Below are 17,030 nucleotides of genomic sequence, written 5' to 3' on the forward strand. Positions count from 1 at the left end.
TCAAGCAAACTGAAGATTTGCTGGAAACACCATTTTAGGGCAGAATGGTTTCTAAGACTTGTGAATTACACCTAACTTCTTTCCTGGGGTTTTTGCTGTCAAGTGATAATGCAAGATGTAGAAGTGACCTGAATTGTGAGATGGTTGAATTTGGACAAGAAGCTTGTGCATTGACTCACCTCACTTATTCTTTAGGTGAAAAATGTTTTCTCATGAAAATTCAGTCCACATTTTCAACTGCAGGATGTTTTTTTTGGCTTAATAGTGGACTATTATTTGAAAGGTTATGCTCTTAACAGTAGGCAAATGTAAAATTAGAAAATTTTATCAGTTGTGTGTAATTGTAATAATAATCTTAACAAGCATTCTCAGAGCTGAATGAGGTATTTCAATTATTTTCAGATAAATTAAAAATGTCTAGAATTACAAAGCTGTTTAGCTAAATTTCAGAATTAACTTCCTGCATGTAGCTGAAGCTGAGTTAGACCACACTGTAGCTACCTGTATCTAGACAGATAGAATTTGGCTCTGAAGTTTAATGTAATTGTGTAGGGTCACTTATGGAAATTTTTGGAATTTTTTTCCTACTCACCATAGTCCTTTTCCCAGCAGTTAAACTCACAGTAACATTTTAGAGGAAATAAATTGCTGTCATCTTGCAATCACAAGCTGGTTTTCATCAGCAGTGCTGCTTGATCAATGTTCAGGCGCTTCTGTTGGTTGTCCCTGGGCAAATGCCATTTGATAATGGGCTTAATGGAGCGTGACTTCAAATCAAATGCAGCCAGGTCATGAGATTCCCAGGGGAAAACCTGCATGTGGGCTCTTAGGATGAGCTTGCCAAGGGGTGGATAGGCATGTATTAGAAGAGAACAAGTTTAAATTGCAGCTGCAGAGCTTGGAGCCAGACTGAGCTGATTGCATGTTTACTGTTTGTGTGCACAAAGTTGGGTGATGTCTGCTTTTATAGGGTGGTGATAGAATGAATATGAAGCCCTTTGTGGTTTGATCGCTCAGGGTGTATAATGGGGTTTTATAAAAATGTAGAGTCTTACAGCAACATGAAAAAGATCCTGAATCTAAATGTATTTATCTGTTGCATACCTAAGCTTGCAGTGAGCTGCTAACTCCATCGCTAGATCGAAAACCAAATAGTTTTGTAGCAGTGAGTGTAACTACGCCTCCCCAGGCATTCTGGACGAAGCATGCACAGACAGAAATTATTGAGGTGAGTGCTCAGGTACTTCTAGATTAAATTTAAAATCAAAGCTAACAGAGGAATCATTTCTTCCCTAACAAATATCACCTTGCATTAACTTTTGGCTTTTTGTTTATGATTACAGGGAACGAGTAATCCTATCTTTCTAAGCAGCATTGCCTTTTTCCAAGACTCTCTTATCAATCAAATGACACAAATCAAACTCTCCGTGTATGACGTCAAAGATAGATCTCAGGGAACAGTAAGTTTGCTTTATCCTGTTGCCTGCCCAGTCAGTGGAGCAAGGAAATGAGAGGGAAAGAGATACAATTAGTAACTTCTGTAGAAGAAAACAGTGAGATAGCAGCACTGATCATACAGAAAGCAAGATGGATAGGGAAAGGAGGAACAAATGAGATTGGCTTGGCAGAGTGAGAAGCATTGCCACTTTTCTCAAATAAGGCTTGTCTGCAGCAACTTTGGAAACCATGGATTTAAATAAAAAAGGTCCTGTCACTTGTGCTCCTATATTGTGGACATTTTTAGTGAACTAGATAATGAATAGGATCTAACATCCCTGACTGAGGCTTCTAGCCTGTGCCAAGATGCCAGAATGAAATGTTCCTTTGGAACAGAACATCTAAATTCTGGGAATCACTGATACATTAGATTTTGTTCAGGGATAAGGTTTGTTCCTTTACTGAAAAAAAACCTTTCAGTGTCAGCACTCCCATGTTGCTACTTGGATTTTTGGGGAATACAGGCCTTTTATTCTCCCACTGTTGTCCAGAATACTGTTTCAGGCCCAATGTATCTGCTCTTCCATGGCTTCCTCAGGGGCAGCAGAGCCAGCCCTCTCTGTTCAGTGCTTCATAGGGAAACTCTAGGGAAAAATTAACACCCCCAGAGGAAGTAAGTTCTTCACAAGGAGACAAATTTGGGTCAAGGATGCAGCCTGAGCCCTGTTCAGCCATTGCTTTCATGTTCCTGAATTGCTTGACCTAAGCTCATATATACTGAGGTGCCTCCATGTATATCCTAGAGAAACAAAAATGCATATTGTCCTCCAGTAGAAGAAAAACTTGTAGAAATTATCAAATATATTAAATTTTAAGAGATTTTAATTAGTTGTATATGGCATATTTAGTTATGGTTTTACTCCTGGACTAGTATGCATTTTGCACTTCAGTGCTGTGGTCAAAGCCTTTGCTCACTGTAAAGGTGAATAAAATTCTGGAATTCATCTTCTTTCAGATGTATTTGTTGGGTTCTGGGACGTTCACTGTAAAGGATCTTCTTCAGGAGAAGTACCACAGGTTGCACATAACACTAAGGTTTGTAGTATTTTCCTTCTTTTAACTGTTAATGCTTCAAAACATGGTTAAGATGAGATGAAAACCTCTTATGTCATGGCTAAGTTGAAATGGACTTAATTAAACTCCCTTGTTTTGATATCAAGTATATTCTGGTTATCAAAATGTGTGAATACATGCATTTCTTCTCATTGTCATGTTACCCTGAAATGTATAAGCTGAGCACAGAGCGCTACCTAGGCTGCCTTCATTCCATGCAGCATCCTTGTGGAATAAGGGGAATGTTCTTCTGTTGGACTAACCCATTATAAAATTATTCCAAATGAAGTTGAAAAGCTTCCTGTTTAAACTGTTATTGAAGTTTGAAGATTAATAGCCTTTTATAAGTGTTTCCTTGTTGATGAACAGGTCCTCCTCCAAAAAAATCTCAACGCAGAGTATTTGTTGCAGGTCGGCTGAAAGTGACCGTGTTGGTAACATCACGGTTATTGGATGGCAGATGGAGGAAAAATCTGACCAAAGGCCTCCAGTGACAAGGTCACCTGATACAATTAATGGAAGGGTGAGTATGAGCATTGGACCAAATTCAGAAGAATGCAGATTTATTGCCAGCATTGAAATAAGCTAAGCTGACATCTGCCATCAACTTTCCTGTCCATCTTAATATTTAGTAGTGCTTTGCATTTTCAAAATACTGTAAGGAGCATCACCTAATGGTGATGAAGCCATTTTGAGATTTGCAGAGCTCTTGGTTCTCATGTGTGGGGTTAAAAGTCTTGGGAAAAAAACATTTTAATTTTAAATGATTAAGCTTTAGTATCAAGTATTCATGTTCTTCTTTGGAAGAGGTTTTTGGTACTGTTCATTGGTGCATTTGGTGCATGGATAAGCAGTTTCAGAGACATGTGGTATTTTATTTCACATTGTGGATTGAAAGGTACCATTCAGCAAATCTGTAATGAAGATGCTAAGGAATTCCTAGAATTGTTTGAGAGCAGATGTTTGCAGTACTTTCTCAGCCTAGACATATATTTAATTCTGTAAGGCTTGTGTTTTGAGTATTTTGGTGATCGTTGCACTCTTATATGTGTATTATATTCACAGTGTGCATTAGAATCCCTTTTTATCCTCCAGATCTGTTTGTGCCTATTGATGCAGTACCTGCAAGGACTCTGGAGGTGTGCTAGCATAAGTAATTGAAAGGCTGGATGAAAATTTTTGTGGCATTTTGAACTGTGCAGTAGAAGTAAATAGGAATGCTTAGGATTTATTATTCCAACCTGCAATATTTTTTATCCACAGGAGAAATATTAGAAATATTTATTTAAAGCATGTGTGGAGTTGAATATTTCTTTGAAGTCTTTCTGATAGGTCATCACAGCATATTGTTTGGGCACTGATGTTTCATTCTTTACAATTTCTGATTTTTCTTGGGTTTTTTTTGTTCAGACTGTGTTGCCAGTTGATGAAAGTTTAACAGAATCCTTAGGAATCAGATCCAAATATGCTTCATTGCGGAAGGATGCACTACTGAAATCTGGTAAGCTGCCCTGGGCTGTAACAAGTAAGCTTTAGGTATCAGTAAAAGCTAATCTTCCCTGTGTGCCTGTGGCCCCAGGGCATTTCAGCAGATGTTTCATTTGAATAGGAACAGGCTGCTGATTGAGCAGTCCTTTGAGGGTCATACCAGAATAAATAATTTTATCATATGCACTATTCTGTATTGTAAAAACAGCAGAAGCAAACTCTTGCCACTAGATTGACTGTAATATAACATTTTCCATGCAATTTCATAGTCTATTCCTAAACAATTGTTGCAGTGTGAGGAGAGGGTCAGAGGAAAGCAAATTGCTTTACAGAAAGAATCTTGCGGAAGAGCAAGTTTTCCAGCAAATGATTGCGTGAGAGGAAAATGCACAGTACATAGACAAAAAAAAAGGGCATTTTAAAAGGTGAATATATATTTAATTTAGCTTCTTTAGCAGTGTAGTAGGTCATTTGGAGTGGAGGCTTTTCCTGCAAACACTTGAAGAATGGCCATTGCAGAATGACCATGCGTGCAAAAGGTAGACTGATGCCTGCTTAAACCAGATCTTTACAGCAGGGTGTTTCAGCATAGTGAACTGAAGCCATTTACTTTAAGAAAGAAGAGACTTTGTACACTTTGAAGTCAGACCCTAGGCTTAAATAACATGGTTTTAATTTTTTAGTGTTTGGTGGTGCCATTTGCCGAATGTATCGTTTCCCAACGACCGATGGAAACCACTTGAGAATCTTGGAGCAGATGGCAGAGAGCATCCTGTCACTGCACATCCCTAGACAATTTGTGAAGCTGCTTCTAGAGGAAGATGCAGCAAGGTGAGTTTTGGGATAGTTTACATGTGCAGTAATACAGCAGTGATGTGGCTGTTACTGAGTTACAAAGGCATAAATATATCTGTGTTAATGCACTGACTACTTAGTGAGATAAGAAATGGCTTTGAGAGTCAGAAGAGTAGTTTTGACTGGAAAACAAAACAGAATAAAAGCAAGTAAAATGAAATGCTGTAGTACAGTAATGACATGGCCTCATTTTAGGAGGTGGGAGGGAGAAGGAAATCTGTTAAGCATTTTGTAGGTTTAGTCTAAATTTGCTTCTTTTTGGAGCAATTAACTTTCTTCCAGGCAACATACTTCTTTATGATTGTTTCTTCCCTACATTTGTAGGCTGTGGTTTGCAAATGTAATGTTTTATATACTCTTTGTAAAGGCCAAGATTGGAATGTTAAAGCATTTTAGCTGTGTTTTTGAGTATTGAGCTTTTATTTTGACTGTATTTTAATCCAATCCTATAGACCTTAACTAAGTCTGACCTTTATTAATACTAACTGGTGTTCTCGTTATTGTATATTAGGAATTTCAGTTCCTTCAGAATATTGTGAAATAAAATCATGGGTTAATCTATTCATTGTAGGTATTTTCATATTTTGTGAAAATGACAAACTCTCAGAGGAAGACGGCAGAGACTTTTTGTAATTCATGGGAAAGCTCATTGAGTATCTGAACTTTCTGATATTATGTTTTTAGTGGTGTGTGCTTAGATTCTACAAATTGAATGCTCTATCTTGTTCAGCCATCCTACTAAAACCTTGGTGGAGCAGGCTAGGGGTATGCCATTGCACATTTAGTCATGAGGTATTTGTTTTTTATTTTGCATCTTTGTTTCTCTACAGCTTTCCTCACAGTAGGATTTAAAAGCACCTATTCATTATTAGATACAACCATAATAATAAAGAGTGGGGAAGCTTATCCATAAGATGCCATGTATGATGGATATAGGTTAAGGACTTGAAGATAAGGAGAATTCAGGGTGAATGAGCAAAAAAATGTGTCTTTCAGTAAGACTATAGACAGTGAAATTAGAGGCCTTGGCCATGAATTGTGACTGTTCAGAGGCTCTTGCTAAAATCATGCAAAGATTGGTGGATGCCTGTTGTAAACAGGTACAGGTTAATAACAGCCCAGGTGATTGTTAATATGACCTTGTATATGTCCACTGGGTAGTGTGGCTCAGAGGTAAATAGGCCTTTGTGTAATTACTGAGAAAGGCTCCCTTGTCTCTGCTCAGTTGAGGTGACCCTCAATAATGTGCACAATCACACTTTGTATTCACAGAGTCACTCAAATTTGACCAAGTGCTCTGTTCTCCATTCTCAGTGCTGCAGCCCAGAGGAATGACAGACAGCTACACAAGCACAGCTGTTTCTGTCTTCACATCCTGGTGACTTTTAAAACGTCCTTGGATAATCACAACTGCTGTCTCTTAGATAAAACTCTTCTGGGCCAATGCCCTTTGAAAGAAAACATCTACTGGGGGGTGTGGCATTTTGACTGCCTATTTATTTATGGCATCCATATTCCTTGATGTCTTGGCTCTAAGGGACAAACAAGTAAACTTGAAGTGGTAAGCTGTGAATTTACTTCAGGAAGACCAGGGCTCAGATGCATGGCTGGTTTTGAGCAGGGAGTTTGACAAGGTAATCATAATAGCATCTTATGCAGAAAGCAAGTTTTATGATGAAACTGGAAGTGTCTTTATCTAGGTCACTGATAAATATACTTTATGCTGTTGCCTGTTGGCAAAGCAATCTGATGTTTTTCTTGGAAATTTAGTTCTTTTTGATAATATCCAAAGTACTGTGGAGTGGGAATTGCTCTGTGAAATGCTGTCTTAAATTATACACAGACAATTGGTTAAAACTATGGAATTAGGAATATTGAGAGAATTGCAAAAAGAAGTGCTGGATCCTTTTGACAGATGATTGTTCTACCTTTTCCGGGGTAATGTGCTGTTGAATTTAGTCTGGTGTTGACTTGTTTATTTTTTCCCCTTTCTTCCTTTATTCCAAATAATACACTAATCCAAGAAGAGAGTAATACAAATGTGACGTAAAATACACTGAGTATTTTCTCAGCAGCACTGCTGGGGAACAGAATGTAACAGAGGATTGCCATGTGTGACTGGAAACCTGGCAGTTGGGGTACAAGGGGTTTTCCTGTTTATATCTGTGGATGTCCAATCCTCCTTTATTCTACCCTGAGTGCCCAAAATCCTGAATTTTAGATGACGGTTTTTTTGGCTCATCTTCAGTCTCTCCAAACCCTTAATGCTTAATGCTTGCAGTCTCTCCAAACCCTTAATGCTTACACTTCTTAGGCCTTCCCTGGCCTTGAAAACTGTTGTGTACCTACCTTACCAGTGAATATACTCCTTGGACCTAACATCAGATAGGTGCTAATATCCCACCTAACCTCTGTCAGAGTTTTTAATTAAAGAGCCACCACAGTTCAGTAAAGTGTCCTTAAAAGGTCCTCATTGTCCCAAGTTACTTGACACAAGACAGTTCCCATCATTCACCAATCCTCACATAGTTGGAGAGCTCCTGCAGAAAGGTGGGAAGTTCTGCTTATGATCAACACCTGAGACTCCTGGGGGAAGTACAGTATATTCTGCCTGTGAGGAAGCAGTTTGCCTCACAGTAGTGCTCAGACTGTGCTCTGAGATGTGCTTGTGATGTGTGTTTGGGATGTGTTGTTTCCAGTCTGGTGAGTAGCTCAGACATGGTAAATTGAGAGTGTGTCAGCTGAGGATGGTGTTTTGTTGATAAGATGTGAAACTCATTCTTGGTCAAGTGGACTATGGACATAAACACCTCTCTTTCCCTCCCTCCCCATTTTTTTCCCCCCCAGGGTTTGTGAACTAGAAGAATTGGGAGAACTGTCTCCTTGTTGGGAAAGCCTTCGTCGACAAATAGTTACACAGTACCAAACAATTATTTTAACTTACCAGGAAAATCTGACTGACCTGCACCAGTATAAAGGTGATTTTTTTTTATAAAAACGTGATTCTTCTCTACCAGGGTTGTTAGTGCTTCTCTGAAATTGGGAATCCAGAATGCTTTATGATGAGTAAACAATGCTATTATATTTTTTGTCTTTATTAATAATTATTGTGAGTTTGCTAATTACCAGGGAATATTTGTCCATTCTGTTTGTCCTGTTATCTAACTCTGAAAGCAGAGGACAAGGCTTGAACAGTAACAGAAAAATTTTGGTTTGTTTTTTCTTTTTTATTTTCTCTGCTTTACTTTCAGCACATAGCAAATGATGAATAAAGCTTCTTGAATGTTTTAGCATAGGCACAAGGAGAAGAGTTTTATGCTTACTTTTGTCTTGCATTTCTCAGGTCCTTCATTTAAAGCCAGTAGCTTGAAAGCTGATAAGAAACTGGAGTTTGTTCCGACAAATTTACATATACAGAGGATGAGAGTCCAGGATGATGGAGGATCAGGTATTAGTTTCTCTTTCTTCACTGGTCTCGTTACTTTTCTCTCTACTTCTTTTTATTTCCATTGTCAACCATACAGCCAAGTTTCTACAAACTACTGTAGTAGTGCTACTTGGCATTTTTGTAACACCTTCTATCCTCAGATTCCAAATCTCTTTACAAAAGAAAAGATGGAAGTATAATTATTGCTGTTTTACAGGTGGCAAAACTAGGTTCTGGAGTTAACTGAACTCTAGGTGGCACAAGTTAGCCTTTGTACTAGAGCTGGGTTTAGCTGCTGCATCCCTTCCAGACATTCTGAATTGCAGTAGAATAAAAAAAGTTCTGACTGTTGTTTCTTGTTAAGCTTGTGTGCTTTTTCTCCAGAATCAACGTGTATGGCTATGCAAAATCACATTTTTTCACATCAAGCTTGTTTCATCGTAAATAACATGGGCTTTCCCTTCTTTTAGCAGTAATTCCCCGTGACCATGAACACACACTTGTGTCCATGTGAGGGATTCCAGTAATGGCAAGCGTTGTATACAGACCAGTGTTCAATACTTCTTTTTCACAGCCCATCTTCTAGATTAAGAAACAAAGGACCTGCATTCATGTATGGGTCTTTCACCTGAAAAAGTATTTGATGGATTTCCAGGGCCTCTAGAACAACTTAGTTTTCCATGTCTTTCAAACCTTGGCAAAGTTTTCCAGAAATTACTTTCAGAAAAGATTTTGAGCTTACACAATTGTTTGTCCACATTAAAGATGACAGGTTTTCATTTGTAAGTCCTTTTTGTCCATCCCAGATCAGAACTACGACATAGTCACCATAGGAGCACCAGCAGCTCATTGTCAAGGCTTTAAATCAGGTGGCTTGAGGAAAAAACTGCATAAATTTGAAGAGGCAAAGAAACAGTAAGTAGAAATACTATTGTGTCAGCTATTATTGTGCCTTTTCCTCCTGGTCCATGCTCAGTTATTTGGAAAATCATTCCATTCTGTTTTTATTTCATTCAATAGTACTACTATACAATATTTTTAATTGAATATTTTTCTGTGCATTTTTTTTCCAAGGAAGGAGAGGGAAAACAGTTTCTTCCTTATATTACTGTGTTTATTTGTTTACTGACAGGCTCTTTCTAAGAGTCTTTTCATGAAAACTTTAATTTTTCTGAATACTTGTTGATTCATTTAATTTAGTTTTTTTAGGTGTTAGTTTGGGTTCTGCCTAACTATGGGTCAGAACATTTGCTGAACATCTTCAGCTGCACTACATCATGCTTCAACCCATTCTTTTCAGGAGACTTTCACCCCTCTCATAGCTTCCAGGTCCTGTTGCTGAACTCTCTTTAGTAGGAACCTGCTGTGCCTGATTAGTAAATTCCTTGTTGACAAAATGGATTTAGTTCTGAAACTATTGCTGGAGGCTTTCCTGCATTGCCTAAGGTTTATGCACAGATTTGGCCTCTGAATTTGGCCTCTGCCCTACAGGCAGGATACTTGACCCCAATGGGGTCTACAGGGACTGCCCAGTGACCTCTGTGGAAGTGTGGATGTATGAGATGTAGGAATTGCAGAAGCTGGGAAGGTCACATTTGCTAACATGGCACCCACTCTAGCTCCCAGAGAAGGGAGAGTGCTGCAGGGTCTGCATTGCTTCTGCTACTGTATGGAGCATTTAAGACACAGGAGCAGCAGGACAAGGAGTTGTTGTAGTCAGGGAAAGGGAGACCTTGATAATGCCCTTCCAAAGAAAGGATTAGTAGGATTTGGAGCTGATAGGACAAGGGAATGACGTGGGAATCAACTGCAGGATTAATTTTGGCTGTAGAGAAATGAATAGCAGCATCTTGTGAATGTCAGTCAGATATGTACTGATAGAAAGATTGGTGCAAAAGCACCTAGTGTAATTATTCAGGCTGACAGGGTGCACTAGGACAGGACTAGAGGAAACTGTAAAATTAAGGAACACTGGTATGCCAGGCTCACCCTTTCTGTTCTTTTGATACTACTATTGCTCTTTGAAATAACCTCCTTCTGTCAGCGTAGCCACTGAAGTGGTTCTTGCTCCTGCAATAGCTAATTTCCCATGTGGATTTGTTCTTTTTCCCCTCACCCAATAATTAAGTTGACTGGAGAGTTTAATTTCTGTCCAGTACTTTTCCTCTAAGCTTTTCAGAACTGTTCCTTCTGGGTCCATGAAAACTGCAGGTTCAACATTTGAAGAACAGCATTCATTTTAAATACATCTCTGTTATCAAAAAAGCCAGTATAGTAGAACTGAGATCCATCTCCTCAGTTTCATTGTTACATTCAGTTCTATCTTCTTTCATTGGCATAACTGTGCTTGGTGCATTCACAGCATTTCCCCAGATCAACTCATGGTCATCTGGCAATCTGTGTTTTTTTGCTTACAACTTCACATACCCACCTTATTGAAAAAATGACTCAAATAAGTTATTTCCCCAGTCATACTTTGTTTTGTTTCTGCTTTTGGTATTTGCTAACAATCTGCTAATTTTATTTTGGTTTTTTGTTTTTGTAGCAGTTATGAGGAGTGTTGGTGAGTTTTCTGTTTCTGAGAGTTCTATAGAGGGTTTCTGTTCTCTGGGTTGTTTTATTTTCCTTTTGTTTGGCAAAGATCTGGTGTGTTTTAAAGTGTGCAGGGCTTTTTAATGTCATGCATCATGGCATCCCTAATTGTGCTCTAAGTAATTGTAGCTGCTTTGTAGAACATGATGTGTGAATGAACTTCATTTCATCTGCAATGTTTGTTTGCAATGAACAGCTAGCTTCCTGGCTCTCTCTGACCATAAGAAGGTAAAAAACTGAAAATCAGAACACAAGGATTTTATATATTTTTCCTTTGTTATTTCCAATGAAAACTATCTGGAATGATAAACTTTTCTGCCAGTGATGGAAGATAATTAAGATAATTTCATGTATTTTAAAACCTTGATAGTGACAGATTTGGCATGGTGTATCTTTTTGTAATCCATGTCTTTATTTAAACATTTTCACATAATATTTTTTCTCATTTTGTGGTGTTCAGTGCTGTCAAAAGCAGAAATTACTTTTGGTGGTTCAAAAATGCAGAAATTCTGCTCTAAATTACTCTTATTAAGGTTGAACCCCTAATTCACTGAGAATTTAAGTCTGTGTTACAGTTGGCTGCTATAATACAATGAGAGCTGTTCATTTGAAAAAGCATTTGCAGGTTGGAAAGTAAGTATATGTGAACTTTACACCATAATTTTTTCCCCAGTCATCCTAGCAAATGTTTATGATTAAAAATATAATAATTCTAAATCCAATCTCAATATGCTGCATGGCCTTTTCTGCCAACTATGTCTTTATGCATGTTAACCACACTGTTGTGGAAAGAAATTGCTCAGAGGAATTGTCACTAAGATCACCAGTCACTAGAAAGCACAAATCAAGTGCAGGGAAAGCTCTAAAACCTGAGATTAATTTGCTGTATGGGATAGCAGTGCTGGGGAGTGGTTGTTCTCTGCCCCTCAGGTGGGTGAGCAGAGCACAAAGAAGGAAACTATTCCAAGAATCACTTCTAAGTTACATCCTTTGATAACAAATCCCTCATCTTTCTTTTGTAATGGAGCTCAGGCAGACACTGGCATTAGGCTTCTCCCTTGCCTTAATATCCTTTAAGGGACAAGAATTGGAATTGTGACATGATTCTGAAGTGTGCCCCACGCAACCCTCGTGTCCTACCTCACAGATACTCTGCAGAAATGAAGAGCATTGCTCTAAGGGTAGCAGAGGAGTTCCCACTCCTTGGAGGTCATGGTCTGTGGTAACTGTTCCTGAAAAAGAAACTCCTCTCCATGTAACCTCTCAGCGTGGCTGTCTCCATTTAACAGTGCTGAGATGGGTGCAAACAGTAGGTTCTTCTGGGCTGTACTATGCTGAAGCCATTCATGACTGAAAAAACATAATAAAATTAAGGTAATACACAATAGGTGTCCTCTCATGCTTGATGCCATGTCAAGAATGGATATCGCACTTGGCACAGCTGGAGATGATGTAAGGCCTGGTATTTGGGTACCTTTCCTACTGGGAAGGAAGAACCCAGCATTTTGCTTGACAAAGGGAGTCGTTGTCAGTCGGTTCCAAATAATTAACTAAGAGCACAACTTCAACTTAGAATAATTTTCTAAGTTAAAAGGCAGCCTTTTGTGAATGACTCTCAAGTGGGATCAAATTACCCTTTGGAAGTGCCGTTCTTTCTCCAGCAGTTGTAGATCATCTGTCTTGGATTGGATGAGCAACTTCTATAGACATCTAAACTTAAAAGGGCATTATCTGTTCTCCACTGTCAAATAAGCAGTCCTAGTGTAGCTGCATTATCCCCATATAAAGATATGTTTGTCCCTAGTTTAGTATTTTAAGTGTGTGCTAACAGAAACTACACAGAGAACAGTGTCCTTGGATCAGCCTGAAGATGCATGTTGATTTTTTACATATCATAAAATTGCTTTTGCTGGTGTAACTTGATTCTGGTCTGCAATAGGGGAAATTATATACTTGCAGAAGGACTTCTTTGTTAATACAACAGTGTTTGCATTATGGATCTGGGTGGCATTTCTGTGTTAGAAGAAGCATAGATTTTCTTTTCACGATGTTAGTCGATACATGATAAAACATGTTTGTAAGCAAGGCCTCAGTGAAGTATCTGTGTTGTAAGGAGAGGGAGAATGGAGCAAGATGTCTCTGCAAAAGGTGATTCTGTATCTGATGACAAAATCTGTCACCCACATTCTCCTCAGCAAAACTGTTCCTCTAGTGTGCAAACTCTGCCCACAGCCCCTTGGTATTAGGGATTAGTAAATCTGCATCTGAATACTTTTACTAAAGGCAGAGAAGTCTCTACCATCATGTTCCTGCTGTGCAATTGCCCACTGGACTTTCACTGTTGTTCACTAGTTAAGGTACATTTTTGTTGTCTGCCATTAATTCCCCAGCATGCCACTGTAATATGTGTACCTCTAGATCAATTTCCTCCCTAAAATCAATCTTTCTTTTTCAGCACTTCAACAGGTTCCCAGTCTATAATATACATCCCACAGGACATCGTTAGAGCAAAGGAAATTATTGCACAAATCAACACCCTGAAAACACAAGTCAGTTACTATGCAGAAAGGCTCTCAAGAGCTGCCAAGGATAGATCAGCTAATGGCCTTGAAAGAACACTTGCCATCCTAGCAGATAAGGTAGGAGAATAATTCATTTTCCTGCTGAAGCACAGTGTATTGCTTGTTCTGTCTGTACCTTTAGTAGTTTTTCTTGAAACATCTGTTTTACCTTTTTCAGTAGAGTGTTGTAACATACACAGACCTAAACAAAAGTTATATAAACCTTTAAAAGTTCCTGGTTTTATTTATGTATCTCCTACTTTTGACACTCTTGCCTTTACCTCCTCTTGAAAGTGCAATGTCCTCAGATTCCCTCTATTCATTCATCACATTGCAGTAATGTGCATTCTTCACTTTCTTTTATATCCTTTTCTCCATAACCACCTGGGGTTTTTTAATGTTCTGAGTCATCTGTCAAGCAGCAGCAACTGTGTGAAAGTTAATGAAACAATTCTGTATTTTTCCACTGGTGAAATAAGGAATAATGGTGACACAACCTTTGCTTGAATTATAGTGATGTAAACAAGTTATTTCTTGATGTGTGCTAACAAAAAGCAGACTGGACCCACAGCTGAACATAATCTTACAGGGAGAAAAAACCCAAATAGAGTTTTACTGACCTCTTCTGTCCTTGAAGCAGATCTGAAGGCTCTAAACAGCAGTAGGGGCCAATCAGCTTGCCATAAATTGTCCCAGTGGAAGGGATACGCATACAACTTTGTATAATAGCATCTCATGTAAATGTATTATTTATTATAATACTCATTCTAAATGAATGCAGTGTATAATTGTTCTGTGGGATTTTCTACGACTGGATTATATGTATATATAACATTTTCATGTCTTGTTTGTTGTTATTTTAGTAGACACACAGGCCACATAATTTTTATATTCATATGGCTTACAGAAATCCTTTAATGCAACACAGCTAAATAAGACAGGGAAAAAATTGCATTGATTAGTGGGTTATACCTTCAGCCCTCCTCTTAAGTCTTTTTATGATTTCAGACAGGATGATTGGGGTGATACCTGATTCTTCTGGTGTGGCAACTGTTGTGTGGGGCATAAAAATCATTTAATACAGACTTTAGTGAGTTGGAAGGGACTAATCAGGATCATCCTGGTCCTGCCCTCCCAGACTCACACCATGTACCTGGGAGCATTGTCCAAACACTTCTTGAACTCTGTCTTGGTGCTGTGACCACATCCCTGGGGAGCCTGTTCCAGTGCTCAGACACTACACATGTCTGTACGTTGTTCTAAGTTTTCATCAAATGGAGAATAAAGTGCAAATAAAGATGAATTGCACATTCCTCAGTGAAATTTTCAACAATTACAAATCTAATATAGTACTACAGACTTTGGAAATGTATCATTTGTGTTTTGGGATCCTATACTATTTTTTAAGGTCATTCTGTAAAAGTATTCTAAAGGCACCTTCAAGCAATAATTTCTTTTACAGAATACTGCTTCTTTTTTTTTCTTTCTTGAAAAAAAATACAGTATAAATTGTGTATGGAATAATGAAAAGTTTTCAAAATGTGGGGCTTTATTGCTTTTTAGACCCGGCAACTTGTCACAGTTTGTGACTGCAAACTCTTGGCAAATTCAATACATGGACTGAATGCTGCAAGGCCAGACTATATAGCTTCAAAAGCATCTCCAACCTCTGGGGAAGGGGAACAAGTGATGCTAAGGAATGATCAAGATACACTTGTGGCCAGATGGACAGGAAGAAATAGCCGATCATCTCTGCAGGTGGACTGGCACGAAGAGGAATGGGTATGTTTGCACAGTGGAGTGATAAATCCTTTGTTCTTTTTACTTTCTTTTTTAATAAGCTCTGTAGCTGCTCAGCAGATATGCATAGGATGAGTATGTAGGAAGTGCTGGTCAGCTAGCAAAGATGTTGTCTCTATCCTGCAGGCAGTTACTCCTTGGGATGGGAATACAAGCAGGCTTTAATAAATAATTCTGGGTCTCCTAAACGCTGGAAATTGTTAGAGGAGGTGCACAGCATTTTTAAGGCGAGGCCCAAGGGAAAGTAAATAGCTTTTCAAGTGAAAAACTGACCCCACTACAATGGGCTTTTGCACTTTCCCAAATAAAGTGTTATTTTGTGGGTGCTAGCTATGCAATTTAAGCTTCCTCTTACAGAAATACTACCATAAACATTTAGAACTTGCAGTCAGTCACTGTTTTGATTATGAACAGCATTTTAAAATTGTTTGCATGAAGTATTTAAATGATTTTCCTTACCACACTGCCAATCAAAATGAGAATCAGACTGTAAATTCTGTCATTTTGTTAAATAAACAGAAGTTAACTAAATCTCACAAATAGTCAAGATTATTTAAAGCAATTATTAATATTGGGAAATACCAACATTTAAAAGAGATTCAATTCATTTTGGAAATGGATCCTTGCTAGTTGTAATTATTTTGGCATACTTTGACTTACAGTCAAAGTCACAGTAATAAGATACAAATAGAGCTAATTCAGTATTTAGACATTACTATAATACAGTAATTTTATCTGTTGTTCGCTGAGTTACAGAGAAAAAAAGATGTATGATTGTATACAATTATTATGTCAAACATGAATTTCAAGAGTAAACAATAGTGCCAGCTAGAAATTAGAATAATAGGGCAGGAAGCGGAACTTAAAATTGTTTGGCAAGCTTACACAGAAAATAACTTTGCAATTTACTACACAAGTCATGTCACTAAATATTGTTGACATCCTGGTATACGTTATTTATATACCCATAATTTCTGTGTGCACACATGCAACCACAATAGCCCAGAGGAAAGTTTGCAGAGGAATTGTGACTAGAATCACAGGAGGAAATATGTCACCAAGGATTTGTTACCCAACGTCTCTTTTGGTTTTAAACTGGGAAAGAACTGTTTTCTTTTCAGGAGAAAGTTTGGTTGAATGTTGACAAAAGTCTGGAGTGTATCATACAGCGAGTGGACAAACTCCTCCAGAAGGAGCGCCTGCAGAGTGACAGCTGTGAGGACGTTTTCCAGTGTGATGTCAGCAGTACCAGTAAGAAAGGTAATCGGGACAGTCGTGCCTACTGGATAAATCCAGAAGATTTAAATGAGACCTCATCATCCTCACCACCTTCATCATCCTCACCACCATCTTCATCCACATCATCCTGTGCATGCCATTCTCTCAAGACAAGTGCGTATGCCAGACACTGCTTCTCACTGCTGCTCTCTTCCTGTGTGCTGGCATCATTCCTAAGCCTCCCCTACAGCCCTCCATGTGTTTTTAGCTCAGTGGTGGTGTTAAGCAGTGATGTCAGGCAGAAAGAGCTGTTAGGTGTACTGGGAGCTGCTAAGCCCATTACTTATTTTGAAATCCTGGTCCCACTGAAATAATTTCCAAATCCATTGGTGGCAGTAGTGCTTGGTTTTCACTCTGTGTGTTTTAAGCTGGTAAAACAGTTGTATGGATTATCACATGACAGACACCACCTCTGCTAGCTTTCCTGTTGGCTTCAGCTTCTTTGCAGCAGTCAAAGCTTATTATAGGTAAATAAAACA

At 38.5% G+C, this 17,030-nt stretch overlaps 1 protein-coding gene across 8 annotated transcripts in view; it reads left to right on the forward strand.

Annotated features, from left to right (window-relative positions):
• INPP4A (inositol polyphosphate-4-phosphatase type I A) overlaps nucleotides 1-17,030 on the forward strand; it is an 82,849-nt gene that overhangs the window by 38,029 nt on the left and 27,790 nt on the right. For 3 of the 8 annotated variants that reach the window (XM_077173438.1, XM_077173439.1, XM_077173442.1), the window contains 13 exons: nucleotides 1,110-1,228; nucleotides 1,344-1,460; nucleotides 2,453-2,532; nucleotides 2,920-3,073; nucleotides 3,961-4,051; nucleotides 4,722-4,869; nucleotides 7,741-7,871; nucleotides 8,237-8,341; nucleotides 9,127-9,235; nucleotides 10,866-10,883; nucleotides 13,368-13,551; nucleotides 15,037-15,255; nucleotides 16,395-16,533. In XM_077173438.1, the coding sequence (XP_077029553.1) occupies nucleotides 1,110-1,228; nucleotides 1,344-1,460; nucleotides 2,453-2,532; nucleotides 2,920-3,073; nucleotides 3,961-4,051; nucleotides 4,722-4,869; nucleotides 7,741-7,871; nucleotides 8,237-8,341; nucleotides 9,127-9,235; nucleotides 10,866-10,883; nucleotides 13,368-13,551; nucleotides 15,037-15,255; nucleotides 16,395-16,533 (1,614 nt within the window). The remainder of the gene's footprint in view (nucleotides 1-1,109; nucleotides 1,229-1,343; nucleotides 1,461-2,452; nucleotides 2,533-2,919; nucleotides 3,074-3,960; nucleotides 4,052-4,721; nucleotides 4,870-7,740; nucleotides 7,872-8,236; nucleotides 8,342-9,126; nucleotides 9,236-10,865; nucleotides 10,884-13,367; nucleotides 13,552-15,036; nucleotides 15,256-16,394; nucleotides 16,534-17,030) is intronic. The other 5 variants (XM_077173441.1, XM_077173444.1, XM_077173443.1 and 2 more) reach the window with 3 other exon arrangements.

The sequence above is a fragment of the Agelaius phoeniceus genome, chromosome 2 (assembly GCF_051311805.1).
Source record: "Agelaius phoeniceus isolate bAgePho1 chromosome 2, bAgePho1.hap1, whole genome shotgun sequence".
Classification (NCBI taxonomy): domain Eukaryota; kingdom Metazoa; phylum Chordata; class Aves; order Passeriformes; family Icteridae; genus Agelaius; species Agelaius phoeniceus.